Source organism: Aspergillus luchuensis, chromosome 4, assembly GCF_016861625.1.
Source record: "Aspergillus luchuensis IFO 4308 DNA, chromosome 4, nearly complete sequence".
In the NCBI taxonomy this organism is placed as follows: Eukaryota; Fungi; Ascomycota; class Eurotiomycetes; order Eurotiales; family Aspergillaceae; genus Aspergillus; species Aspergillus luchuensis.
In genome coordinates this window covers 3040532-3066063 of record NC_054852.1, presented here as the reverse complement: position 1 = coordinate 3066063, position 25532 = coordinate 3040532, and the positions used below count along the sequence as shown (strand labels likewise).

The 25532-nt window shown below is 53.2% G+C and overlaps 10 protein-coding genes across 10 annotated transcripts; 3 read left to right on the top strand and 7 right to left on the bottom strand.

Annotated features, from left to right (window-relative positions):
- Positions 1–521: 521 nt before the first annotated feature.
- she9 (putative mitochondrion biogenesis protein (She9)) lies at positions 522–2079 on the top strand (the record flags this gene model as incomplete). Its single annotated transcript, XM_041689478.1, has 2 exons — positions 522–1092; positions 1163–2079. The coding sequence occupies 2 exons, from the start codon at positions 522–524 to the stop codon at positions 2077–2079; spliced, it is 1488 nt and encodes a 495-aa protein (XP_041543159.1).
- An 808-nt stretch (positions 2080–2887) lies between these two features.
- On the bottom strand, positions 2888–3910 carry rip1 (ubiquinol--cytochrome-c reductase catalytic subunit RIP1; the record flags this gene model as incomplete). The annotated part of the gene is made up of 4 exons (XM_041689477.1): positions 2888–3069; positions 3135–3285; positions 3370–3458; positions 3616–3910. 4 exons carry the CDS (start codon positions 3908–3910, stop codon positions 2888–2890), a joined length of 717 nt encoding a protein of 238 aa, XP_041543158.1.
- A 649-nt stretch (positions 3911–4559) lies between these two features.
- Positions 4560–5311, bottom strand: AKAW2_41077S (histone-fold domain-containing protein; the record flags this gene model as incomplete). Its single annotated transcript, XM_041689476.1, has 4 exons — positions 4560–4870; positions 4932–5022; positions 5103–5188; positions 5239–5311. 4 exons carry the CDS (start codon positions 5309–5311, stop codon positions 4560–4562), a joined length of 561 nt encoding a protein of 186 aa, XP_041543157.1.
- A 1313-nt stretch (positions 5312–6624) lies between these two features.
- On the top strand, positions 6625–8744 carry GEF1 (chloride channel protein; the record flags this gene model as incomplete). Its single annotated transcript, XM_041689475.1, has 5 exons — positions 6625–6882; positions 6931–7008; positions 7053–7378; positions 7426–7780; positions 7830–8744. 5 exons carry the CDS (start codon positions 6625–6627, stop codon positions 8742–8744), a joined length of 1932 nt encoding a protein of 643 aa, XP_041543156.1.
- A 197-nt stretch (positions 8745–8941) lies between these two features.
- AKAW2_41075S (uncharacterized protein) lies at positions 8942–9498 on the bottom strand (the record flags this gene model as incomplete). The annotated part of the gene is made up of 2 exons (XM_041689474.1): positions 8942–9278; positions 9353–9498. The coding sequence occupies 2 exons, from the start codon at positions 9496–9498 to the stop codon at positions 8942–8944; spliced, it is 483 nt and encodes a 160-aa protein (XP_041543155.1).
- Positions 9499–9774: 276 nt separating this feature from the next.
- AKAW2_41074S (pyridoxamine-phosphate oxidase PDX3) lies at positions 9775–10934 on the bottom strand (the record flags this gene model as incomplete). The annotated part of the gene is made up of 2 exons (XM_041689473.1): positions 9775–10820; positions 10871–10934. The coding sequence occupies 2 exons, from the start codon at positions 10932–10934 to the stop codon at positions 9775–9777; spliced, it is 1110 nt and encodes a 369-aa protein (XP_041543154.1).
- Positions 10935–11613: 679 nt separating this feature from the next.
- Positions 11614–15441, bottom strand: AKAW2_41073S (pentatricopeptide repeat protein; the record flags this gene model as incomplete). The annotated part of the gene is made up of 1 exon (XM_041689472.1): positions 11614–15441. One exon carries the CDS (start codon positions 15439–15441, stop codon positions 11614–11616), a length of 3828 nt encoding a protein of 1275 aa, XP_041543153.1.
- Positions 15442–17898: 2457 nt separating this feature from the next.
- On the top strand, positions 17899–19403 carry erg8 (phosphomevalonate kinase; the record flags this gene model as incomplete). The annotated part of the gene is made up of 3 exons (XM_041689471.1): positions 17899–18061; positions 18124–18247; positions 18299–19403. The coding sequence occupies 3 exons, from the start codon at positions 17899–17901 to the stop codon at positions 19401–19403; spliced, it is 1392 nt and encodes a 463-aa protein (XP_041543152.1).
- Positions 19404–19624: 221 nt separating this feature from the next.
- AKAW2_41071S (uncharacterized protein) lies at positions 19625–22120 on the bottom strand (the record flags this gene model as incomplete). The annotated part of the gene is made up of 3 exons (XM_041689470.1): positions 19625–19696; positions 19764–21470; positions 21521–22120. The coding sequence occupies 3 exons, from the start codon at positions 22118–22120 to the stop codon at positions 19625–19627; spliced, it is 2379 nt and encodes a 792-aa protein (XP_041543151.1).
- Positions 22121–23338: 1218 nt separating this feature from the next.
- Positions 23339–25112, bottom strand: AKAW2_41070S (putative MFS monosaccharide transporter; the record flags this gene model as incomplete). The annotated part of the gene is made up of 4 exons (XM_041689469.1): positions 23339–24191; positions 24246–24786; positions 24846–24953; positions 25016–25112. The coding sequence occupies 4 exons, from the start codon at positions 25110–25112 to the stop codon at positions 23339–23341; spliced, it is 1599 nt and encodes a 532-aa protein (XP_041543150.1).
- Positions 25113–25532: the final 420 nt, after the last annotated feature.

Below are 25532 nucleotides of genomic sequence, written 5' to 3'. Positions count from 1 at the left end.
TGCCCGGAGATGTTGCTTCTGGAGAGTTCACTCGCTATACATATCCTACTCATTTCTTGCTCCGTGGCTTCCATCGCTGGAGATTTTCTATGCAGTTAACTCTGCGATCACGCATAATGACGTTGTTAATCATGTATTGTCTACATCATTCTATCACTTTCTTTCGTCTCAGCGGACTAGGACACCAGGCGGTTAATGTCGTTTCACGTTTGTGTAGCTCACTCTGATACCAATAAAATTACTACACGAACAGGATATACACCATGTAAAGCAAAGAGAATTCAAACAGACGAGCAAAGGTCTCTAATAATGCCACGAGAATTAGTCTCGTCGGAACCAACAAAACCATCCCCAACGTTGCGCTACTAAAATACCCACCAGAACCGTGCAGAACCGCGGCGATTCCGCATGACCGCCTTCTCTCCCGGCGCCGAGCAGCATTCAAACCCACCCGACAATCCAGCACAACATACGAACCCAGCGTCTGTCTGGTCGACGTCCCAGTGGCCTTAGCAACGGCCATGCAGTCTATGCCATTGCTGCTCAGGCAGTCCTTCAAATCATCCCTTAACCTCACCCGAACAACCCGCCCAGTACGACGACCGCTCCTGCCCGCCGTTGGTCCGAACTCTCTTTACCCTGCACCGCGGAACTTCTCCATCTGTCTGCAATGTCAATTCCGATCCCAGTCCTCGCTTTACTCATCTGATGCCCTCAAAGACGGGAAGCCTGCTGAGCAGCCGAAGGAAGATGAAAGCCCAGTCATAGCTCTTCCCGCAGGGAACGCAGAGTTACAAGCCGATGCGGGGACTCAGCAACAGACTCCTCCCGCTGCTGCGGAGGCGGGAGAAAGTACACAGAGCCAGCAGCAGCAGCAGCAGCAAGAAAAAGAGAAGAGCGAGGCCAATGGAAAGGGGTGGAGAGATGGAGGGCTTCCATCATACATAGAGCAACGCAGGTCACAATTTACCAAGCGGTTCAGTGATGTGATGGATAACCTCCAATCCAACATTTTCGTGGCAGGCCAGCGATTGAACGATCTTACGGGCTATTCAGCGATTGAGACGCTGAAGAAGGAGATTCATACACAAGGTATGTGACGCTCTTAATCTATAACATTGTCATTATAGTATCTTTTCTAACTTTCGTCTTGGGTAAACAGAGGAGCGACTCCGCAACGCCCGCCTCCAAGTCCGTGCAGCGAAAGATGCCTACGCAGCTGCCATCAACAACCGATCGACCTCTCAGCGCGAAGTGAACGAGCTTCTTCAACGCAAACATGCCTGGTCCCCCACTGACCTCGAACGATTCACCCATCTCTACCGCAACGATCACACCAACGAAGTAGCCGAGCACGAAGCACAGGAGGCTTTGAGCCAGGCCGAACACGAGGCCGAAGAGGCTGCCGCACAATTGAGCAAGAGCATTCTGTCCCGGTATCACGAGGAACAAGTCTGGTCGGACAAGATCCGCCAAATGAGTACCTGGGGTACCTGGGGTTTGATGGGAGTCAACGTGCTTCTCTTCCTGATCTTCCAGATCGCCGTGGAACCCTGGCGTCGCAAGAGACTCGTCAAGGGCTTTGAAGAGAAGGTCATTGAAGCCATTGAGAAGGAAAAGGCCCTTGATCGGATTCAGATCGTGTCTGCTCAGAGCCAGATGGCGCAGGAATCGTCTACTACATCTACCGCCTCTCCTCAGACTTCCGAGACCGCTGAGACTACTACTACCGAACCGTCTGCTTCTACTACCGCAGACGAACCGATCTCCGATACCGATGCAATCGTCACGATCGAGAGCACCGAACCGGAGGTATTCAGTTCGGACCCAGCTGATGCGGAACCGTCAGCCAATACCACAGTCAGCAAACCCACCCCTGACAATTTCCGGGAGTATATCCAATACCAGCTCTCGCGCGTCTCTCCCCTCATTGAATCCTTGCGCCAATACCTCCACGATCTCTTCAGTGACCGCCAAGTCGTGCTCACGCAACGAGATCTCTCCACTGTTGCTCTTCAAAGCGCTGCTGCTGGTGCGGCGGTGATCGGCATGTTGTCGATGATTATTCGGCAACGGTGATGATGAGGTCATCTTCATTGATCTGTTTGATAGCCTGATTGATGTAATTATTAGCATGTGATGTTCATCCTGGTCATTAGATGTACAGCGTTCCGATAAATAAATGTATAAATAGATAGACATTTCAGATCCAATTGGTGTACCTGTCTGTATCCATACTAGTATATGTCGTCGAATTTACCATTAAGTACTGGTAAGGAACAGTGACCTCGTCTTAGGACAAAGGAAACCGAAACAGCATTGATAGTAGCGACTATACGAAACAGGAAAGGGAAAATAAAAAAGGACAGGCACATATACTCAACAACATCGAACATACAAACAGATAAAATACACATCTGTATGTCCATCCTCACCCACTCACACATCCTCCCGACAACGTCTATACCGAAGAGCGAAAAGCCAAAAATCACAGGGGGAACCCTGAAGAAACAACGAGTGAATGATACAGGCTCTCTATGAGCAAGCGGAGGGAAGTAAGGAAAAAGGGAAAGGCAAAAAAAGAAAACAGTGTTAAGAAAACTGTAATAGAACAAGAGGCTCATTTTTCCAGGGTCCATATTAAAAACACAAGGTCTCTTTAATCTTGACAAAAAAAGACACACAAAATAGAGTAGAAAGCGAGTGAGCGAGAGAGAGAGAGAGACGAAGGCTTTCGTCTATTGCACAAATACAAACCTTCTCTCTCCCTCTCTCTTTCTCTGTCTCTCTTTCTCTCCCTTCCCCTTTCTCCGACTTCTACTTCTGCTCTTACGGCCATCGCCCGATTCCCGCGGTCTCAAAAGATCGAATCAATTCTCTAAATCGTTTAACCGATGACGAGGGTGTCCTCGGAGGGGAAGTTGTATTGGGGAACCTCGAGGTTCAGAGGAGCGGGTCCCTTTCTTATACGGCCGGAGATGTCGTAGTGAGAACCGTGGCAGGGGCAGAACCAGCCGCCATAGTCACCGGATTCACCGATGGGGACACAACCAAGGTGAGTGCAGACACCTAGATGGGGGAATGGTATTAGATGGGGGGACAATGGCGGATCGGGGGAGAAGGGGATGTCGTACCAAGCATGACAAGCCACTCGGGCTTCTGGACACGGTCCTCGTCGGCCTGGGGGTCACGGAGGGACTGCCACTCGGTCTTCTGGGCCTCCTGGATCTCGTCCTGGGTGCGGTGACGGATGAAGACGGGCTTACCACGCCACTTGATGATAACCTGTTTCGAAATGGGTCAGATGCAATGCCGGATTGCAAAGGGGGAACGAGCCAGAGGAATATGGCTCGGGAATATGGAACATACGTTCTTGCCCTCGGGGATGGCACCGAGACCAATCTCAACCTTAGCCTGGGCGAGGACATCGGCGGAGGCGGACATGTTAACCAGGAAGTCTAGTGATTAAAGAGATTCCATATCAGCGATTTGTTCCGAGCGGTCAAGCACACATCCATTCCCTTCAATTGTTCAACCTGATATCCCCGTCTCCTAGTCTTTCCGCCTCTTTCTCTCTTGGATATGCGCAACATTGATATCTCCAGAAGTACCTACCCTGGACAGTGGCCTTAGCACCGACGGCAGAGGCCAGACCGAGGGAACCGGCCATGAAGTAAGAGAAGACCTGGTTGGAGCGTGGGGGCTTCTTGGACTGGTATTTGCTGAAATCGGGGATCTTCAGGGTGGACGAGTACTCCTTGGAGCTGCCGAAGGGGCTATCGAAAGTGGACTTGGAGGCATCAGCGACTCCCCTCCGCTGCTGGCAGGAGGCAATGGCGGCGCGAGAAGAGGGCAGTTGTTGCCGGGCGCAAGCGCGCAGGATAGAGCTGGAAGCGGCGGAGAGAGACATGGCGAGACGAGCAATTGCAATCAATTGCAATAGAGAACGACCGCAGGGAGGTGGGTTGGGGTGTGGGGGGTGGAGAGGGAGAGATAAGGACGGAGGGAGGATTTGATTTTCCCAAGAGGTCGAGGTTGAGGTCGGAGGCCCGGCATACGGAAAGAGTCGAACCAAAGCTTTCGCTACGACAAGCGATCGGAATCACGGGGCGTTTCATTGGCCCGTCGTCCCGTCTTAGTCAGGCTTCTCACCTGACAGTCAATCATCACAGCCTATTACTACTCACTACTACTACGAACTAATTAGTATACACATCTACTTTCATTCTTACTATTTACTTTTATTTCCTCAACAACCTATGTGTCTTCATGATCATTCATTTATTCCTTTTTGTTTTGTTTTGCTAACAACTATATACCCGCATTACGCCTTTCGTCGTTCACTCCCTTCCTCCCGCTCATCCCGTCGTCCGTTCCATTCCGCTGCCCCCAATAGTATCCGAATATTCCAATGCGAAATCAACTAGTTAACAGCATGTTTTCAATTGACTAACCCACAGGTCAAAACCCAAGCAAAATAATACCCTCCCAAATAACTCCACCATGCAAAGATACACACACATATATATAATTCCAGAACTCATAATCGTCGGAATCCGTCACTGGTCCGTCATCTCGACATCCTGATCTCCCGCAGATGCATCAACCGTTCGATCCACCATCATTGTCACCGTTGGCGGTCGAGAACCCCTCGAAGGCTTGTCCTCTACTGGCTGTAGACTCTGTTGTTCCTCGACTTCCTCTTTCTCTTCGACCGCTGCAGGTATATTGCCGTTTAATGTGCGCTGTCCCTTCTCGGGTCCGGGTTCCTTCTCCTTTGCCCGTTTCTCCTTGAACTGCTTATAGGTTGTGGTTTTGGGAATCACGTCGGAGAGGAATTCGAGATTATCGATGCGTGATACGGCCGTAGCTGGAGATCCATTCCGTCAGTAATGTATATTTATCATTCCCTCTGCCCAGTGGCCACGAACCCAGGTCTTTGTATTGGATAAGCTTGCGCGGCTTCCGTTCTGATTTAACGACGTTGTGTCCTTGTTCGGTAAGGTATTGGATAAACAGTTCCTAATTTATTGAAGCAATGTGTGTGAGTTATCGATCGCCTCGAAATTGACTGGAGGGGAGAAAGCATCGTAGTCACGAACCGTAGCCATTGCGATCACAAACGTAGCGTTGCTCGAACATTGTACGATATCGTCATCTAATTGAATAATCTTCTTGATCCGCGAGACTTCAGCTCAAGTTAGTCTTTGCACTTATAGCAAACAGTGTCGTACATACTGGGAAGTGCGCTCTGGCCCGTGATCTCTTGGGAAGATGATGCTTCCGCGGCAGCTTTGTCCTTGGGCGGCATCGCGACTGTCGCGTCAGAGATAGTCGTGCAAGTAATGCTCTGACGATGCCGGAATACACCTGACGAGAATGACACGGAGTATTAGGTATAGTTGAGACAGTACTTTTACCCCAGCGACTGTGTTGATGCAAAGACAAAGCCAGTAAGTGAAGTTGTAAAGAAGGAGAAATCCGGCGCGTGCGGCGTCGAAATCCACTCTCGCGCGTGGCGGAAGAGGAAAGTAAATGAATAATGTATGGTTCGGAAGAGGATCAATACTAGCTGATTATTACACGCTTCTTAGGCAATATTTCAGCCCGCACTCGACGAAGGATCCCTGCTACATATCTACACATTCCACTCTATTGTCCAACATCCCAGCACTTTGTCTTTGTCTATTCAGCCTCGTTTTGGGAGAAGCCCGAGAGCGGAACATAGTCCGGCTCCCTCACGTGGGCGGCCGCGCATCCTATCGTCGTCATCTCCGATCCAACACACTACCCTTTTCCCCCCCAGAGTTCCCCTCTTACTAGCTTCAGCTATGCTCATCTTGCGCTGTCGGTCCATGGAATGAATTGCGATGCCTATCTCACCCTCTTCGGCTCGTCCGCCTCCCCTCTCGTCTGAGCGTCGGAATTGGAGGAGGTTATCAGGCTTATCTGTCGTCTCACCGATCCACGAGCGCCCGACCCCGGAAAATGGCCAGCCCTCCGCTATCACCGAGGAGATCAGCGAAATTAAGCGCTACGAAGATTTCACAACCATTGACTGGGTACAAGATGCGGTCCATGAGCAGGCACGTCGGAGAGCCAAGCGACGAGATGGATCTGGGTTCTGGGACCAGGAAGGAACCTTTGGATGGAGACGCAAAGTACGCGAGTCCTACGATGCCGGCCAGGCGTGGCTGGTGATCACAATTGTGGGGGCGGCCATTGGGTTGATATCGGCGATTTTGAACATCATTACGGAGTGGCTGTCAGATGTCAAGCTGGGACATTGTACGACTGCGTTCTATCTCAATGAACAGTTTTGTTGTTGGGGTGCTGAAGGAGGTATGTGGAATGGTGGAGCGATCGCCCCTCGTTGTCTAAGCTAATGGTTCTTTGTGTTTAGGCTGTCCGGAGTGGAGGCCTTGGACCTCTTACTGGATCGTGAACTACTTCATCTACATCTTCTACGCTGTATGCCTGCCCACTCTGCTCGTTTGGGATGACTGGGGCTGACTTGGTTAGGTACTGTTCGCATTCGTCGCCGCAAGCCTCGTCAAATCGTTCGCGCCGTATGCCGCAGGTTCCGGCATTTCCGAGATCAAATGTATAATTGCGGGTTTTGTCATGAAGGGATTCTTGGGCGCATGGACGTTGCTGATCAAGTCGATCGCACTACCGCTGGCCATTGCATCTGGTCTGTCCGTGGGAAAAGAGGGTCCAAGCGTGCATTTCGCTGTGTGCACGGGGAATGTCATATCGCGGTTCTTCAGCAAATACAAGCAGAATGCATCCAAGACGAGGGAGGTCTTGACGGCAACAGCAGCGGCCGGAGTGGCAGTCGCATTTGGCAGTCCCATTGGCGGGGTGCTGTTCTCTCTCGAGGTATGAGCAGCAGGGCTGATGTGAAAGCTCACACTGATTGGCTGGCAGGAAGTGGCATCTTACTTTCCCCTTAAGACTCTATGGCGCAGTTATTTCTGTGCCTTGGTTGCGACTGGTGTGCTAGCGGTATGTCTACCAATGTCTTGATTGTTCGTCGCTGACACCTGCAGGTCATGAATCCATTCCGGACAGGGCAACTAGTCATGTTCCAAGTGCAATATGACCGTACCTGGCACTTCTTTGAGCTGATATTCTTCGTCTTAATCGGTGTCTTTGGTGGCTTATACGGCGCCTTTGTGATCAAGTGGAACCTTCGGGTGCAAGCGTTCAGGAAGAAGTACCTGTCGCAGCACGCCGTCATGGAATCAGTTGTCCTTGCCCTCATCACGGCCATTCTGTGCTATCCGAATATGTTCCTGAAGATCAACATGACGGAGATGATGGAGATCCTGTTCCGGGAATGCGAGGGAGGGCACGACTATAACGGCCTATGCGAGTAAGTGGCATCATTCGATTGGCGCAACATGTACTCACACTTTGTAGGGCTAAGAACCGCTGGTCTATAGTCATGTCGCTTGCCGTAGCTACCATTCTTCGCATCTTCCTGGTCATTATATCATATGGCTGCAAGGTCCCAGCTGGTATTTTCGTGCCGTCAATGGCCATCGGAGCGTCCTTTGGTCGGTTCGTCGGTATCCTCGTCCAGGCGCTGCACGAAGCGTATCCGAAGTCGCAATTCTTTGCGTCCTGTGAGCCAGACATTCCATGCATCACACCAGGAACGTATGCTTTCCTGGGGGCGGGCGCGGCTCTCAGTGGTATCATGCATTTGACGATCTCCGTGACGGTCATCATGTTCGAGTTGACAGGTGCCCTGAATTACATCCTTCCAACGATGGTGCGTTCGTTATAAACCTATCCCCGTACTACCACTAACCCAAAACTAGATCGTCGTCGGCGTCACCAAAGCCGTCAGCGACTGCTTCGGAAAGGGCGGCATCGCCGACCGCATGATCTGGTCCAACGGCTTTCCATTCCTCGACAACAAAGAAGACCACGTATTCAACGTGCCCGTCTCCCAAGCCATGACATCCGACCCAGTCTCACTGCCCGCATCGGACTTTCCCGTCCGCGAAGCCGAGCACCTACTAAGCGACAACAAATACCAAGGCTTCCCCATCGTCGACGACCGGACCCGAAAGACACTCGTCGGATACATCGGCCGCACCGAGCTGCGATACGCAATTAACCGTGCCAAAGCCGAGGGGCCGCTATCGCCCACAGCCAAGTGCCTCTTCACTAAAGAAGCAGCCGAAGCATCGGTAACACGCAGGGCATCGACAGCATCGCATCTCCACGCACCGGAGACATTCGATGACATCCAAACGAACACGGGGGCCGACTACGTCGACTTTAGCCGATACGCGGACCACACGCCGCTGACAGTACACCCCCGTCTCGCCCTCGAGACGGTAATGGAGATCTTCAAGAAGATGGGACCGCGCGTCATTCTGGTCGAGCATCGCGGTCGTCTGATGGGACTTGTCACCGTCAAGGATTGCCTGAAGTACCAGTTCAAGGTCGAAGCCGAGGAACAGGCGCTCGCGGCGACCAGTCCACCCCAACTAGCTCTGGGGGGAAGTAACGGCCGAAGCAGTGGTGACACATTAGAGGAACGGCTGTGGAACCTCCTCCAGCGCATCGGGTCTATACTGCCGTGGCAGCACACCCAACCACAGCAACAACAACAACCACCTCGACGACGAGACACCACAGTCCCCGAGCAGCACAGAGATGCGACGGATATCGCTCCCAACGAAGCAGACGAGACAGACGCCATGCTGGAATTAGAAGAGCGTTAACACCTCCCCCTTCCCCTTCTCTCATGATAAACATACACACATACCCATCCAAAGAATAGATACGCAGTAGATAGATAGCATTGATACCACACCACACACCACACACACATACACATTGTACATACATACACACAACCCTATACTATCTATACTATCCTCCCGAACTCCTCCCATTTCCCTAAAACAATATAATAAATTCAATCCCTCCTCCCCACAATAACACACCCCACGCCCATCAACCCCGCCCCAACCCACCACCAACCACCCACCCTCTCCCCAAAAACCCCCATACCTAGCACAGCCGTAACCAGGAAATTGGCCGCCGTGTTCGTAATCGACACCTTCGTCGTGGAGGATCCCGCCGTCAGGGCGCGCGTGAATAACGCCCACATGATGATGTTGCTGAGGATGTTGAGGCCGAAGCAGAGCGCGCGGATGAGGAGGATTAGGATCGGGTGGTCATCTAGGGTGGAGGTGGATGAGAAGAGGTGGATGAGGTGCGCGGCGAAGGTGGTGGTTGCGGTGTCGGTTGTTCTGTATTTGCTTCGCTTTTAGATTTTTTGTGTATGGTGAGAAGAAGAGGGGGAGGAGGGGAATGAATGGCTTACAGCTTTGCGAAGAGGCCGTTGAGGGCTGCGAAGGCGCCGCTGGAGAGGGCGAGGAGGAGCCATTTGGTTTGGTGGTGGTGTTTTTGTTGTTGGACTGGGGATGGGGGTGGGGGTGGTGATTGGGATGGCGATTGAGGGTCGGTCATGTTGGACCTTGGTTGTATTGATGTGTGAACTGTAAGAGGTGTGGAGTGTAGGTGGTTTAGAATAGAGAGTATGGAGGGCCTTGGTGTGGTATTAATCTGGGGAACTGGGGAGCTGAGGTTGCGCTCCTATCGATAAGGTGAGGTCTTGGCTGTTTCCGGATATGGGCTGATAGCTAGCTACTGTATACGCAGTATAACAGCCAAGTACATGTCAAAGTGTTATGATTAAGCTTGAACAATACTAGTTCATGTATAAGTTTATCATAGTATGTGTCCTCACGGCGACAACCTCTGAATCCGCCATCTATACCCCCCCTCCTCCCCATCTTCTTTATGCACCCTCACATACCGGAATCGGTCATGCAACCGACTGCGCCGACCCTGCCAGAACTCCACGGACTCAGGGACCAAGCGCACTCCTCCCCAAAATGGAGGCAGAGGGATCTGCTCAACTCCCGCAAACCGTTCCTCCATCTCCTTAACTCGCTTCTCTAGTAGCGCCCGCCCATCATCGATGTCCTTCTCATCCACATCCCCGGGGACCTGCATCTGTGGACACGACGTCGGGTCCAGGCTTTTGCGCCGACGATCCAAAAGCAACTCCGGCTCCATAGACCACAGCACCTTGCTCTGCCAGCTCGCCCACGCTCCGATCTGGCTCCCTCGTTCCCGAGTACGCCAGTACATCTCACTCTCGTCGCGACTGAGCGGCTCGACAAGACCCTCGATGCGCACCTGACGCTCCAGATTCGACCAGCAGAATGTCAACGCCGCCCATTTGTTACCCTCCTGTAGTCCGGCCTGGAGAGACTCATCCTGGCCTGGCTCGGGCATGGCGCTGAGCGTGTCCTCGCCGTCTGCGTGATTGCCGAATACTTGTCCGCCTTTGCCTTCTCGACTGCCCCAGTTACTGTATACTACCCAGCCTCGCTCGTCCAGTTCCTTGAGGTATACGACACGGGCGCTCACACGGCCCGAGGGCATGCTGGCTGTAGCTAGGGTGCAGGTTTCCGGTGCGGATGACGGAAGGAGACGAGGATCGCGGAACCAGTTGTGGAATTGGTGGAGGGGATTGGTCGGGTGCATCTGGGAGATGGTGAGGGGCGGGTTACTCACGAACTGGTGAGCGCGGGCAGGGTGGGAAACGATCTCATTTTCAGTCACCGAGTCGGGGGTCGATGCGTTCGAGCGAAGGGCTTCTGCGGCGAGACGAGAGATGGGCGCTGGTGCTGTTGTGACTCCGATGGCTGTAGCGGATGGATCGGGCGTCTCGGTGGGGGTGATTTTGGGCTCGGAGGTGGTCTGGATGTCTCCTGGAGCGACTATATGTAGTGAGTAATAGGATCCCTTGGATTATACTGCGAAAACGTACAGATCAGCTTCTTGGGATGTTTTGCCTCGTGGCTGGGCCCATCGGGCAGTGATCCGGAATTCATCGTAGAGGTACGGCCGGAGCTGTAATGATGACACCAGGTGACTGATTGTAGCTGACGGAGGGATTGTTGAAGAGATAGACGCAGGCGATAAGGATGCATCGACTGGTCGTGCGATGCTCAATTGCCGGAGTCAGACAGAGAAGTCAAGATGGGCTGATCAAAGAAGTGGGAGGAAGCGATGCGGAGGGCGGCGGGGTCATGCAGTCATTCGCGGCCAAAACACCAGCAGCCGGCTCGGCACCTCAACGTCACCATCTATTGGATCTACATCTACATCTACATCTACATCTGCAATAGATAGATCGAGATCTATGCGGAAAATATGCTGGAAATATTTTATGGTCCATTCATATAGACACTAAAGAGCTGAGAGGATCTATCGAAACACATCAAATCATGGTATATACAAGCCAGTCCCAAATGCTGCCACAACGCCTGTGCCAGTTCGCTAAATGCATTCAAGTCTCAAACAAATCAACATTATCAATCAGCCAGCACAAGTTGCCCTCCCAAATGCCTCTGCCGAGACCATCGGGCTGGAAAAAGCCGAAAAGCAGGGATCCAGCCCTGGTGAATTAAAACCGGATAGTGATTCAGTCAATAAGGTTTTGTAATCCGCGAAAATCAAAAGGATGGCAACTTTTGTTGGATGTAAAGCAAAACACTGTAAGAGAACACTCTACAGAGCAGCGACAGCAGGTCCCGTGCCCACCAGATCGGCGATCTTGCTGGCCACAGCCGGGGGATACCCGCGAGAGAGCATCTCCTGCACAGTGCGCGAGGCTCCCTCCCGGTCGTTGTTGGCCAGGAAGGCCCGGGTCATCGCTTCGTAGGTGCTAGGCTCCCGCTTCTCGATGCCGATGCTGTCATACACCGTCTTAGCCTGAGCCACGCTGCCCTCCGTAGCCCATCCGTGGATGAGAGTGTTGGCAATGTAGGCAGTCATCTCCACTCCACGGCGGGCCATGTCCCGGACGATCTCCTCGGTCTGTGCGACCTGGTGGTTGGCCACCATAGCCTCCAGAAGAGCTTGGTACAAACAGGGCTGCATCCGCACCTTGCGCTCCTCCGCAACAGACTTGAACACAGCGTGAGCAGCTTCCATGTCGTGCATCACACATCCCTTGGCGTGGATGAGGGACGCGTAGTGGACGGCATCAGGTCGCTGGCCAGCAGCCTTGATGGTCTCGAGGACCTTCTCAGCCGCGGGCATGTCCACAGGCTCCAGAGAAGCGTGAGCGTCGATGAGCAGCTTGTAGGTGTGCATAGTGGGTTGGATGTTCCGGGTCAGCATGCGCTCGTAGTAGGCCAGAACCTTGCTACGGTCCCGCTTGGTGTTGAGGAAGTACTGGATCATCGAGTTGTACGGGGCCGGGCGCGGCTTGTAGTTGGGCATCGACTCCATCTCCTCGAACATCTCCTCGGCAAAACGCTCGTCGCTGACCCGGCAGAGGGCGTTGACGATCGTTCCATAGGTGACACTCGTCGGACGGACTCCGTTGGCGCGCATCTCGGCAAAGTAGAGCAGGCAGTCATCAATCCGGCGGGCCTTGCCCAGCTTACCGATGAGCGCGTTGTACAGGAACGAAGTAGGCTCCACTCCCTCGGCCACGGCGCGGTGGAAGATCTTCAAGGCCTCGGTGGCTTCGTCGAACGTCTTAGTGGATTCCTTGAGGGTGGTGATGTAGAGACCGAAGGTGTTAGCAGAAGGAGCCGAGCCAAGTTCGAGAAGCTCCTGGTGGAACTTGGAGGCTTGGCTGCGGTCGCCCAGAGTCAGGCACGACGCCACCATGGCATCCAGGATCGAAACCCAGCCGTACTTGACGGCGCTGTACTGAGGAAGAAGAGGCACATCGCGTCTAGCCATGCTCAGGATCTCGTAGGCCAGATCGACCCGGTTGCACTTGGTAGCGGCCGTGATCATCTTGGCGTACGTGATGTAGCGAGGGTGACGGCCGTTGCGGCGCATGTTGCGGACCCGAGAAAGAGCGTCGTTCAGGTGAGCCTCCAGCTTGCCACTGGTGCTCTCCAGCTCGTCGGAGATCATCGACGATCCACGGAAGTCGGTGGCGTAGGCGTAAGGGTCAAACGAATCATCGGTGGAGGACATGGGGGTCATCGTCGACACATCCGAGCTGGGAGAGTGGCGGCCGCTCATGAAGGAGGACGGGCTGGAGGTCAAAGCCAAGTGGTCGTGCCATCTCTTGACCATGTCCGGCCGGCTGTTGAACAGCTTGCCGACGGCCTGGTCAACGACACGAGTAGTGGCAGCATCCATGGGCAACCCGGTAGCCAGAGCAATGTCGAGCATGTGAGAGAAACGAATGGGGTGAGCCACGTCGAACATAGCGCTGTGGTTGAGCAGCATGCCAGCCTGAACCTGGAGGGCAAGCATGAGATCGCGGGCGTTCAGTTGAGAGATACCGATGGGACCAAGGCTGGCGACGACATGTTCAGCGACAGGGGAGATCAGGCCTCCGTTCTCGACCATCGACCACAGGAGAGACATGGCAGCTTGAGGAGAGAGGACAGCCGCTGTCTGCACAAGAACGCGACCGATGAGATGAAGGCTTTCGTTGATCTGTTCACGGATGGGGTTCAGAACAGAGTTGTCAGCGACGGCGGAAGCGTTGCGGACACGAGCAAACATATTGCGAGCTTGAACCAAGGCTTCCTCGATCTGACCACTCTTCAACAGTGCCACCGCATACATGGCAGTCGGCTGGACCATGTCCGGTGTTGCCTGACCGGTGGTGTTCAGGGTGAGCCACACAGCCCGGGCAGCTGACACATTGCCCTGACGTACATGCAAGGCGAGCATCGAGACGGCGGGCTTCTGACGAATGGTCATGTCGGTGGGGAGAGCATCGTATGCTTCGGAAGCTGTCTGCAGATTACCCGCATCCGCCGCGGCAATGCAGATCTGGGACATGGCATGATCGAGGGCTCCATCGCGCAACCGGGTCTTGGCCTGATCCAACGCCCGCCCGTACTCGCCCGACGTGAGCGCATGCTGCACCAGCCCATCCTGCACCACGGCCGATTCCAAGGCTTGCTGACGCGCCTCACGGTTCTCGGTCACTTCCTCAAAGGAGGCCTGGATCCGCTCCAGGAATCGCAAAGCTTGCTCTTCCTTCCCGCAGACCAGGTACGCCCGGACCAGAGCAGCGTACACCTGACCATCCAACCGCTGCACAATGCAGAAGGTTCCGTTATCGTCCGAAACCGCCAAACCCTTGTATTCGTTGTAACATTCCACAGCGCTCTGCAGATCTCCCGTGGAGGCAAAGGCATCAATCATGGCCGGGAAAATCGAAGCGTGCGGGGTCACATTGTGGGACTCCATATGCCCATACACTCGGATCATGTCTTCCACTTGGCCCTCCTTTGCACAAGCGTTGATCAGATGGCGGTAGGTGTCGAGAGGGAAGACGAGATCGGCATGACGCGTGGCGGCGGTGTTGAACAACTTCATGGCAATTCCCAAAGAGTGATCTTCGGCGAGAATGGCGCGCTCCAGCTCACTGGAGTGCAACATGAACTTGCCCGGCTCCTCCATACCACCGTAGCGAACACGCTCCTGCTCCAGCATGCCCTTAGACTTGATGGCATCGTTGGCACGGACCACGAAAAGCTGCACCAAAGTTTGGTAGGTCTGCTCGTCGGGAACTACCCTGCGACGAAGCATGTCCGAGTAGACATCCAGGGCCTTCTGGATAGCCTGAGCAGTATCGCCATGAAGTTGAATGGCCGATTCGAGAAGAGCATTGTAGGCCCCGACCGTAGGCGTAAGACCGTCCCGCAGAAGCGTCGCAAATGCTCCGGGGATTTCAGCGTATTTCTTGCCCGATGCCAAATCGGTGATGTGCTCTGACGCAAGGCGGCTATGCTCGGAGGAGGCATCGGCGACAGCAGCAACATCCGGCGGCAAGTCAGGGAAAGCTTCCGTATCCGTGTTCTCCTTGGCTTCGGAAGCCTCATCGACCTGAGCCTGTTCCTCCTGTATTTGAATCTCCCGGGCTACAGCTTCTTCAACCTTGGCACTGACATCTGCGTTGGCGGACGCCTTGGTGATATGAGGCGAATTCTGGAAGTTGTTGTCGGTCGAGGGCAGGTTGTCGGACTCTTTCGATTTGACGCCATCCTCGTTCAAGGACGGCTTCCAGCCAACCTTCCTTTTCAGTTGCATCTGCTTCCAGTCACTGTCGTCGCCCGTCTGCTGGGCATGCTGCCAGGCAGCATAGTAGGCAGCCAAGCCCAAATCGCCGGAGCCCGAGGTGCCCTGGCTGGCCTTGGCGCCCGCACCGGACGAGCTAGATGGCTGGAAAACATTTTGTAGTTGCGTCGTCCGAGATAGCTTAGCGGCGGGTTGACTGGCAATCTGGTTGAATGTGGTGGTCGACGCGTATGACGACTGCGACGCCGCGACTACGGATTGAGCATAGCCATGAGTAAAGGCTTTGGTGAAACTCTGACGCGCGAGGTGGGTAAACGGCTTGAAGACCATTTATCTAGCGGGTGACCTCTTCAGAGGGAAGAGGCAATGCTGGTGAAAATGTCAGTGACTGTGTCTACACGTGGTATTTTCTGATAGTTCGGATTTTGTGTGCCTTTTGTCCGAAGACGCCACGGGAAAGCGTACCTTGCAATCAAAATAATAATGAATATGCAGGTTCATTTGACGACGTCAGGTCGCCAAAGGAACGCGCGGGATAAAGGAGGGAGGGGGATAGAAGGGAGAAAAATGAGATTTGGCAAAAAGCCTTTCAGTGACAAGAGGATGAGAATTCAGTAGCTGCAGAGCGTGTGGAGGGAAATGCTGGGTATTTCAAAGCCGCCGGAAAGCTGATCTGTATCGCCGGGCGTGCCTAAAGCGGGTTAGCGCCGATCCTATCCCGACTTTTCCTGTTTCGAGACTAGGTACTTTTGCGGACCAATGGGAAGACGGAGAATTGAGTTTTTCACTGGGGCGCGGAATGAGGAACCCTCACAACAAGCTGAAAGGGGAAAACTAATTGTATTGTCGGTCTTGAATGTATTAGTGATGGGAATTAGTATATGTGGGGAAGACATTGAGTATTACCGAGAAGAAGGGCCTCTGGGCTATAAATTTGTAGACTTCGTCCGTTTATCCGTTAAGAGGGGTAAAGAACAAGAAAAACGCCCCTACGGAAAATTAAGGAACAGTGTCTTAAGTAGTTACAAAGTCAAAAAAGGAGTACGACCATGAGCCATGGACGAACAAGAAAATGAGTAAGAAAAAGTAAAAAAATCCTACGAAAAATTCTCTCCGGCATCCACAGGCACACGAAACAAGAAAACAGAGGGCAGAAACAGAAGCAACGTCAGCCTTCGAGAAGCGTCGTTGTTGCCTGAGGCGCAGGAGGAGCGGGAATTCCCAAAAGGAGCTGATCAGGTGGTCTCACGGCAAGCCCCGGATCGTAAGCCAGACCCAATCGGGGCACGCGACACACTGGGGCCGTAGGGAAGAACAGGAGCGCCATTTTCTGGATCCTCCCCTGGCATCTGCCATTTGCCATTCTCTGCCATTAGAATGGGTTTCTGCCACTGTCTGTCACTGTTCGGACCAGTCTGGCCGGCCCGCTCCTCTCTCAGTGAGTCACCCTCCGTTCCGGCTCTTTTTCTTCGGGCCCGGAGTTTGACTGCCAGACCCCGACAGCCCGCCGGACACCCGGATGGCCGACTCTCCGTCTTGGGTTTGGCTCTCCCCAAAGGGATGACGGACCCTTGCCCTGTGGTCTCAGATCGCGAGACGTATTTACGGCGTAGTCCCAGGCTAATCTCCGTGTGGAAGACACTGTGGCCTCTATTAAGGAGACTGCTAATTGGTCCCTTTGATCAGATACGAACTGTTGACCTGGTCTCTGGTCCCGGACCCCTGGTACACAGTCCGTTGACGGAAGTCAATTTAGGGGGTACCTTAAAATCGGGTGTGAGAGGACGATAGATGGAGGAGCGTGACCGAGCAGATTATGAGCTGTTACCACTGACCTTCTCGGTCCCTCTCCCAGCATGGCTCTTGCTCCGTGATGAGCCTGCAGCATCACTTAAGACAGCACGATGTGACGGGATAAACTGCATCCTTTGAAGCTGCTGCCTATCAAACACTCTGGCATCAGATGACAGTACGGAGAAGTTAGATTGTTATCTACGGAGGACACCCATGCATTAACTCTACACTGCCACCACCGGATGTCACTCTTCCGCTGACGTAGATGCGATTGCTGCTCTAGCGCATAGGGCTATCTACCATGACGACAGTTCTGAGTACAAAGTACGGAAGAGATAGCCATGGGCTAATTTTCGAGTCAAATCTCCGGAGTAAGTTGGCGGGTAATCTATCAACAGTAATCAGATGCAGATCACGGGACCAGACTTGGATGACAGCCACTCGTCAAGCCACACCTGGAGAGCTCCAGCCACAGTTTGCCTGTTTGGAAGGAAATGAGTGGAAAGTGGCACATCAACATGTCAACCAGTTCAGTTCACCTCAACAGTCAACAACTGACAGACGCTGGATGCCGCTGCAGCTCTACACATATTTCCGATCTTCGGCTACCAGACGCAGGTCAGTCAGTCAGTCATCATGCATCCGCTCTGGGCCTCTTCCTTATCCTTTTTTCTCCTTGCAGGTTGTCTCTCCCCGCAAGACTTGTAGACTTCCCCCTCTAAGCGGGGCTCCTCCATATTGACGGAGTTCGCAAACTGTTCCAAGCCCCGATTTGCTTTTGCAGCCCTTTGCAATTACCAACCTATTGGATTATTCACCGACCACGCTTACTGGTCTGACAGTGCGTACATTATCTCCCTGAATATCAGCTTGCAGTTTGGTTGGGGTTATATACTAACCGTCTCGCCCCTTTAGTTCCTCCCCCGTGCCAGACGGAATAGAGCGCCCACTCCTTCGTGATACCCGAACCGCACACTCTCCTCGCTTCCCCTCATGTCCTACAAAGCTCCCACAGTAACGGCGGTGTCCGCCCCTGGAAAGGTCCTTCTCACCGGCGGCTACCTAGTCCTGGACCGCGATTACACCGGCACAGTCTTCGCCCTCGACGCTCGTATCCATGTCGTTGTTCAGCAACTGAGAAGATCTCACCGCAGTGGTATGTCCGGACTCGAACACAAACCAGGGATGGTGCGGAAATAACTGAAGATGAGGCTGCAGATGAACAAGCTAGTGAGGACGTAATCGTCGTTCGTTCCCCGCAGTTTGTCGACGCGGTGTGGGAGTATGGCATTCAGCGTTGCGATAACGGAGGTGGGGTCAAGGTCGTACAGAAGAATGACGGGTGAGGTGCATAGACTCGCATTTGGAGCAACCAGGGCTAAGTTTGCAGCAGACGAGCAAACCCGTTTGTCGAAACCTCTCTCAACTACGCCTTGACGTACATCAGCTACGTGGCCGCCTCGAAAGATTTCGGTTCTCTTTCCATCACGATCCTTGCCGATAACGACTACTACTCGGAAACCGCCTTCTCCAAGATCTCCAGAATCCAGTCTCCGGGACGATTCGTGAACTTTGGCGTGCCCCTGCATGAAGCACACAAGACCGGATTGGGCTCGTCCGCAGCCCTGGTCACCGCTTTTGTATCCGCTCTAGTCATTCACCGCACCCTGCAGCCCGAGGACCTCGGGGCTGCTCGCGAGAAGCTGCACAACCTGGCGCAGGCCGCTCACTGTGCAGCACAAGGCAAAGTGGGATCTGGGTTTGACGTGGCGGCAGCGATTTACGGTTCCTGTCTGTACCGGCGGTTCTCGCCGTCCATCTTGGAGTCAGTCGGGGATGTTGGGTCATCAGGTTTCGAGGAGCGCTTGTTTGCGATCGTCGAAGATGCCGACCCCAAGCATTCGTGGGATACGGAGTGTCTGGATTTCGGCATGAAGCTCCCCCGGGGAATGCAGATGGTTTTGTGTGATGTCGAATGCGGCTCTCAGACCCCGTCCATGGTCCGGAAGGTTTTGGAATGGCGCAAGCAGAACCCGGAAGAGTCCCTGATGCTATGGCAGGCACTTCAGTCCAACAATGATCGACTGTGCTTGGAGCTGAAGCAGCTATCCCAGAGCCCAGATGCGGAAGCCCCGAACGGCTTTGACGATACTCGTCGTCTTATCGAACGCTCTCGGGACCTCATCCGCACCATGACCCAGAAGGCCGGGGTTCCTATCGAGCCCAAGGTGCAAACCGAGCTGCTTGATGCCATCACCAGCATCGAGGGTGTTGTCGGCGGGGTCGTCCCCGGCGCCGGTGGGTACGATGCCCTGGCCGTGCTCATCGAGGACAAGGCAGATGTCATCCAGCGTTTGACTCAGCTCTTTGAGACGTGGGAGAGCAAACTGGAAGATGACTTCGGGGGCAAGATCGGAAATGTCCGCCTTCTCGGGGTGCGCCATGGTTCTGCCGGTGTGCAGAATGAGTCGTTGGACCAGTATGCAGGGTGGTTCTAGCCCTCTGCAGGTCTGAGGTATACTATATTACCACGAGTGCATTGTTAGCATGAACACGACCATGCATGAGCGAGAATATTACTATCACATGCCTTAATAATAGAGACGATCATTCTTTTCATACACTCATTAATCTTATATACAACCATTGCCATGAGCAACTTTCTGCACCTTCATCCAACATCATCCTATCATCCCCATTGATCTATCTACTACCATCCCTACCAACCCCCCATATCCGCAAACCCAGGCACATACAAAAAACTCGCCAAATCCCACCCTTCAAGATCATCCTACAAGAAACCAACAACAATTAGCCCTCATTCCAGAAACAACAATCCAAACTGAAGTAATACTTACCAATCCCATCCCAATCCCCAACCCCTCTTCCATCTCATCCAACCCCCCAGCACCAGCACCAGCACCACCAGCACTATCCGGCGTAACAAACATCCCCAACCCCTCCGCAATACCTTCCTTTTCCATCCCCCTCAACATCCCCACCCCATGCCTTAAACACCCCCTAACAGCCTCATACACCACCCCCTGCACATCATCCCCAGCACCCGCACCATCTTCCAAAGCCCTAATCTGCGCCACCAGCGCCTGGGAGATAATATACCGTTTCAACGCCGGCGACTTCCCATGCATTTTCAGAACGTGTGCGCTCTGCAGGGCGAGGTTCTCGAGGGTGTGCAGGATGGGGGTTCGTATTGTTGATGATAGTAGACTTAAGGGACTGGGTCGACTACTAGTACTGTTATTATTGTTGTTGTTGGGGTTGTTTGTGGTATCTGTGCCTGGGGCCTCCTCTATCTGGGTGATGAGTTCCAGCGCCAATGTGCAGATTACATCGAGGTTTAGCGGGCCGCGGAGGGGACCGCGGGCTGTGAGGGTTAGGAGGGGGAAGTCGTTGTCGAGGGGAGTGAAGGAGGTGGTGGTTGGGGCGAACGAGGCGATTGTGAGGGCGGATTCGAGACATAGTTTCCGGGAATAGTGGTATTGAGGGATTGTGTGGGCGGCGCGGGCGAAGGGGAGGTGTAGGTGGAGGATGTAGCGGGTTAGGGTTGTGAGGAGGTGGGAGTGGTGGAATGATTGGGGTGATGTGGTGGTGGTGGTGATGGTGTGGCAGGTGGTGCGGAGTTTGGTGGTCAGGTCGAGGGCCTTTTGGTAGGGGATATTGTTGGGGCTGTGGATGAGGTGGATTGTTTCAGCGCGGAGGGTGAAGGAGTCGTGGAGAAGGAGTTGGAGGGATGTGTCTGTGTGGGTGGTGGTGCTGGGGTGAGGAGTTGGGAGGTGCTTGAGGTCTGGGTGGATGTCGGTGTCGTTGAGGTTGGATGGGGGCTTGGTATCGAAGTATGGGATGGGGATGGGGGAGGCGGATTCGAGGGAGGACTGGAGGGTTAGTTCGAGGACGGTGGTCCAGAGACGGGCTCGCATTTCGGATTGGAATGGGGAGAGAGATGGGAAGTGGGCTGAGTCGCGGTGCAGGCCCATGGCTGAGGCTGTCTGTAGGAGGGAAGCGGCGGAGAGGTATAGAGATGGGCCTGGGGATCCTAGTTGGCGGGCGAGGAGGAGTAGGCAGAAGATCTGGAGGCCGTCCAGGTTGAAGGTGTTCTTTTCGGTTGGGCCTGTGAGCCACCATTGGGCGGCGTAGATCCAGGTTTGGATGAGTCGAGTATCGTATTCTTTGCCAGCTTTGCCTCGTTGTGGGTGGAAGGTTGTGCCGATGGCGAGGATCAATGCCAGCTTCATGAGGAAGGGAGTGGATGTTGCTGGGGGGTGGTCCCAGAATTGCTGGTATTCTTTATTGAAGGATGGTATGTGGACGATGCGATAGATGCCTTCGAATGTTCGTAGGTAGCATTGCACCAGCTCATCGCACACCGATCTGGTTGGGATGGTAGAGAGCAAGTCCGGCACAGGGTCATTCAACCGGGGACTCTGTGCTGCCTTCACTGATCCACGGAGATAACGAAGCTCCTTGATTTGAGCAGTCAGCTCTGCCTTGAGCTCGGGGCACAGTGGCTGGGGACCCCGAGTTTCCATTGAGCCCACGAGCTGGAGCTACTGATAGTTAGTCTTCATCCGATTCATCATGGAGACAGGGCTCGCACCTTATCCATCGTGTGCATGTAATGAGTTGGTCCGAACAGCTTCATCTTCTTGGAACTGGAGTGTAGTCGAGGAGGCGCTGCAGCAATGGCCAGTTCTCCTTTCGGTGCTTGGCTTGATTGCGTACATAGTAGTCGCTGCTCCAGGCTCTGGACCTTGTCGCACAGCTCTCGAAGTGCCTGCTGGATATCAGGTTCTGGCCGTGCTATATCCGGGCTGGTTAATTGTTCCTCCAGACGCTGTAAACGAAGCTGGAGGTCACGGATCGTTGACCCTAACTGCGACGAGATGCATTCCTTGCTACCGCATTGAGGTCCAATGTGTGGCCTCTCGTCCAGGGACCCCGTTGAGCCATCTGGGATGCCAGATGGCAGCGGGTAGCCCCGTGCATTGCGCTGCGGCTCATGCGAGATAAGGGGAGATGCTTGGTGATCAGTCGGTGTCGAAGAACGACTGACCCGACGATAAGAGCAACCCAAAGATGAGCGAGCTCGTGTGCAAGGCCCACAGGGTACATTACGGTCACAGCGAACCTTGCGTTGGCGGCATTGCTCACACGATTTGGCGGGCCGGCGACGTTTGCGAGGTTCGGTGTCGGTCATGGATGCCGTATGCAGTTGGATGGTGTTAGTCTGGACATACCATAGATAACAGGGGTAATAGGACCCAAATTAATACACACGGAATGCCAATTGCCTAAACCAGCGTGCTTGCTCACAGGAGCTGAGATAGTGATTATGTGATGGTGGTGATGTTTATGGTGAGGCTGACTGAAGTCAAAGCCGAGAACTCGGTCTTCCCAGCGCTAAAGGCCGAGGCCGAGCCCGCGAAGGATTCTCGAACCCCGAACTTCGCCAAGTATTAATCAATCATTCCACCATGGGGACATAGATTGGCTTACTATCGCCCAAAAAGTCTATCACCTGTATAAATCACATCGAATATGCGTTCACCAACTCCCTATTTTAATCCGAACTACGCTCGCCATCTCTATGCTCGGGGTTATGCCGCTCCAGGCTTCGGGCGGTTCGCCAAGGTTGCCATTGTTGGAACTGGTGTCTACTTTGTCTCCAAGAAGTTGTTCCAGTATGTTCCCTCATGCACACTATTGAACAGTAGGGCTTAAATAGATCATGCATGCAGTCAATGGCATGTCCGTCCTGAGAATCCACAATCGAATGTGGCTTGAGCTATTGGTTACTTGAACTCGATGGCGCTAGCGGAAGGAAGAACTATTAGAGTTTGGATCTGCAGGTTAAAACATTTAAGTGTCCGGACTACAGGTATGTTTGCTTTTGATCCATGGGTCCTGCCGCTAGTCGTCTGATAGCCTTGATAATTTAGGTTTCTTGTAAGAGATGCTTTGCAATAATTTGGGATCGTTGTTCAATGAATGATATCCATTGTTACCCTAATAAATGTATGGATTTGCATATTGTCAAAGACATGGTTTGATTGTTCATTTAGCAATCAAAAGGTATCAAACTGCCAAGAGCAAACAGATCTATAGATCACTCTATCGGACATAACATCTACACGCAGATGACCATAATACATCTCGAGGCTGCTCAACAACCACGCGTTAATTATGAACAAGTGCTTCCTCTTCCCTCACCTTGGACCATAGCCAAGAATCTTTGGAAAGAGCCACAATAAGCACCAAGTGCCAGATAATACACGCGTAAGCTTGGTTGTCCTGCAACGGCTCGGTAGAAAAATCAAAACAAAATGGTATAAAACTCATGTCCAAAGCATATCATCATGCGAAAAAATTTTCAAAGACCAAGTAATGGAAGGTGGGAATGTGTGGTATACACCCTTTACAGCTGGGTAGGCTGGAACTGAGAGAACTCAGCAGACGCAGGAGGATCCTTCTCGGCGATTCTCTCCTCAGCCTTCTCCTCGTCGCCAAGAATTCCGTATTCAGCGGCCTTGGCCTCGATCTCTTCGTCGGTGAGCTTGGGCAGTTCCTTCGCTGCCCGGACGTAGCTCATGTTCTCAACATAACCCTTGGCGAAGATCAAATCGATCTCTTCCAGACTGCGACCGGCAGTTTCCGGGTAGAAGAACCAAATGACGGGAATGAAGAGACCGTTCCAGGCGGCGAAGAAGAGGTAAGTACCCCAACCAATGTGCTGGACCATAACAGGAGTGATCATGACAACTGTGAAGTTGAATAGCCAGTTGCTGCAAGTAGACACAGCATTCGCTTTGGATCTGGTCTTGAGAGGAGAGATCTCGGCTGGGTAGAGCCAAGGCAGGGGAAGCCAGGTGGCACCGAAGACACACATGTAAAGGAAGAAGCCGAAGACAGCTCCCTTAGCGCTCTCGGAATCACCGGGAATCAAGCATCCGAAAACAATAACCATAGCAGCACATTGACCATAGCTGCCTCCGAGGAACAGCTTACGCCGACCAATCTTCTCAATGAAGAACCAAGAGAAGGTGGCGAAGATAGCGTAACAGATCATGTTCACACCGCCAATCAGAAGGGCAAAGTCGTGAGATTGTCCGATAGACTGTTCCAGCAGCACGGGAAGATAGTAGATGACAGCATTGCATCCGGAAATCTGCTGGAAAAACTGGGAAGATGATCCTACAATCATCCGGCGGAAATGTTGGGAAGGACCACCGGTGAGCAGATCACGGAAACTAGCCTTGGAAGAACCGGACCTATATACAATGTCAGTTTTGCTAGCCATCAGACCTTATCGAGAAAGAACTTACGCTCTGATCGAGTCAAGCGTCAGTTGCTTCTCCAACTGGACATGAGGGTCATCAACTTCTGCATCTGCCAGCGCAGCAAGAACCCGGGTGCCTTCCTCAACCTTGCCGTGGGCGATCAAGTACCGAGGAGAGTCCGGAAGATACGTCATGCCGACAATGATCAAGATACCGAAGAAGATCTGGAATGCGATGGGGAAGCGCCAGACAAGATCAGGCGGGCCGTAGTGTGCACCGAAGTCAATCCAATAAGCGATCGCTGTTCCAATGGCGATAATACCACCCTCAATACAGATCAAGAGACCACGGTTGGTAGACTTAGAACACTCGGCTTGATAAGTGGGAATAGTCGAGGTGTTCATGCCGTTGCCGATACCAGTGATAACACGACCGAAGATGAACTGTAGCAGGGGGATATGGCCTGGCATGGCGGTAACCTGGATGATGACACCGATAATCATCACCCAAGCGCCTGAGATGACCATAAGACGGCGACCCAATGTTTCACCGAAGATCAAAGCGAAGACAGCACCGACGAGGCAGCCTGCAAGGCAAGGATTAGTGACTTGACATACATTTTATGCCGATGTGACATTTACTGACCAACTTCGTAGACAGCAGTGACAGTGGCCTGCATGACATTGTCGTTTTTGGTAGCCGTGAAGACATTATTGAACGCGGCGTCCGAGATAATACCAGACATTACACCCTCTAGAGTGATAGTGGTTAGTAGCTTACCCTTGCATGGTTACATACTGGGATCGACAACTTACGATCGTAACCGAAGAGCAGAAACCCCATCGTAGCAATGCCTGATAGAAACAGGGATAGTTTCCGGCCAGACATGCCGGCGTACTTTGGGGGCGCCATGATGCCGAGTCGATCAAACCAAACAGCGCTGGGACTGCGCACGAAATCCGGGGAACTGGGGTAGGAGGAGATGGGGAAAGAGGGAAAAGGAAGGAAGAGTGATCGAGAAAAAGGCGACAGCGGAGAGGAGACGAACTGGCAGATGTAGCAGACTTAAAAGAATGGAAAACCGCATGCGGCCACCGACAGTGGAGCGCAACTTGAGCCGTCCCAGAGGGGGGCACACCCACGGGGAAAGATTGGAAGCGTCTTAGCCCTCCACATCTCAGCGGATTCACCCATGGGTATGGACCTGCGACTGACATCACAGGCCAGTGGTGCGAATGGGCAACCGCCAACTGTCCACGACAGGATCTTCGGTGAGCAGCACGATGGTTTCGGGGCAGGTTGCGCGATGATGTGAGGATGATGCATTCCGAA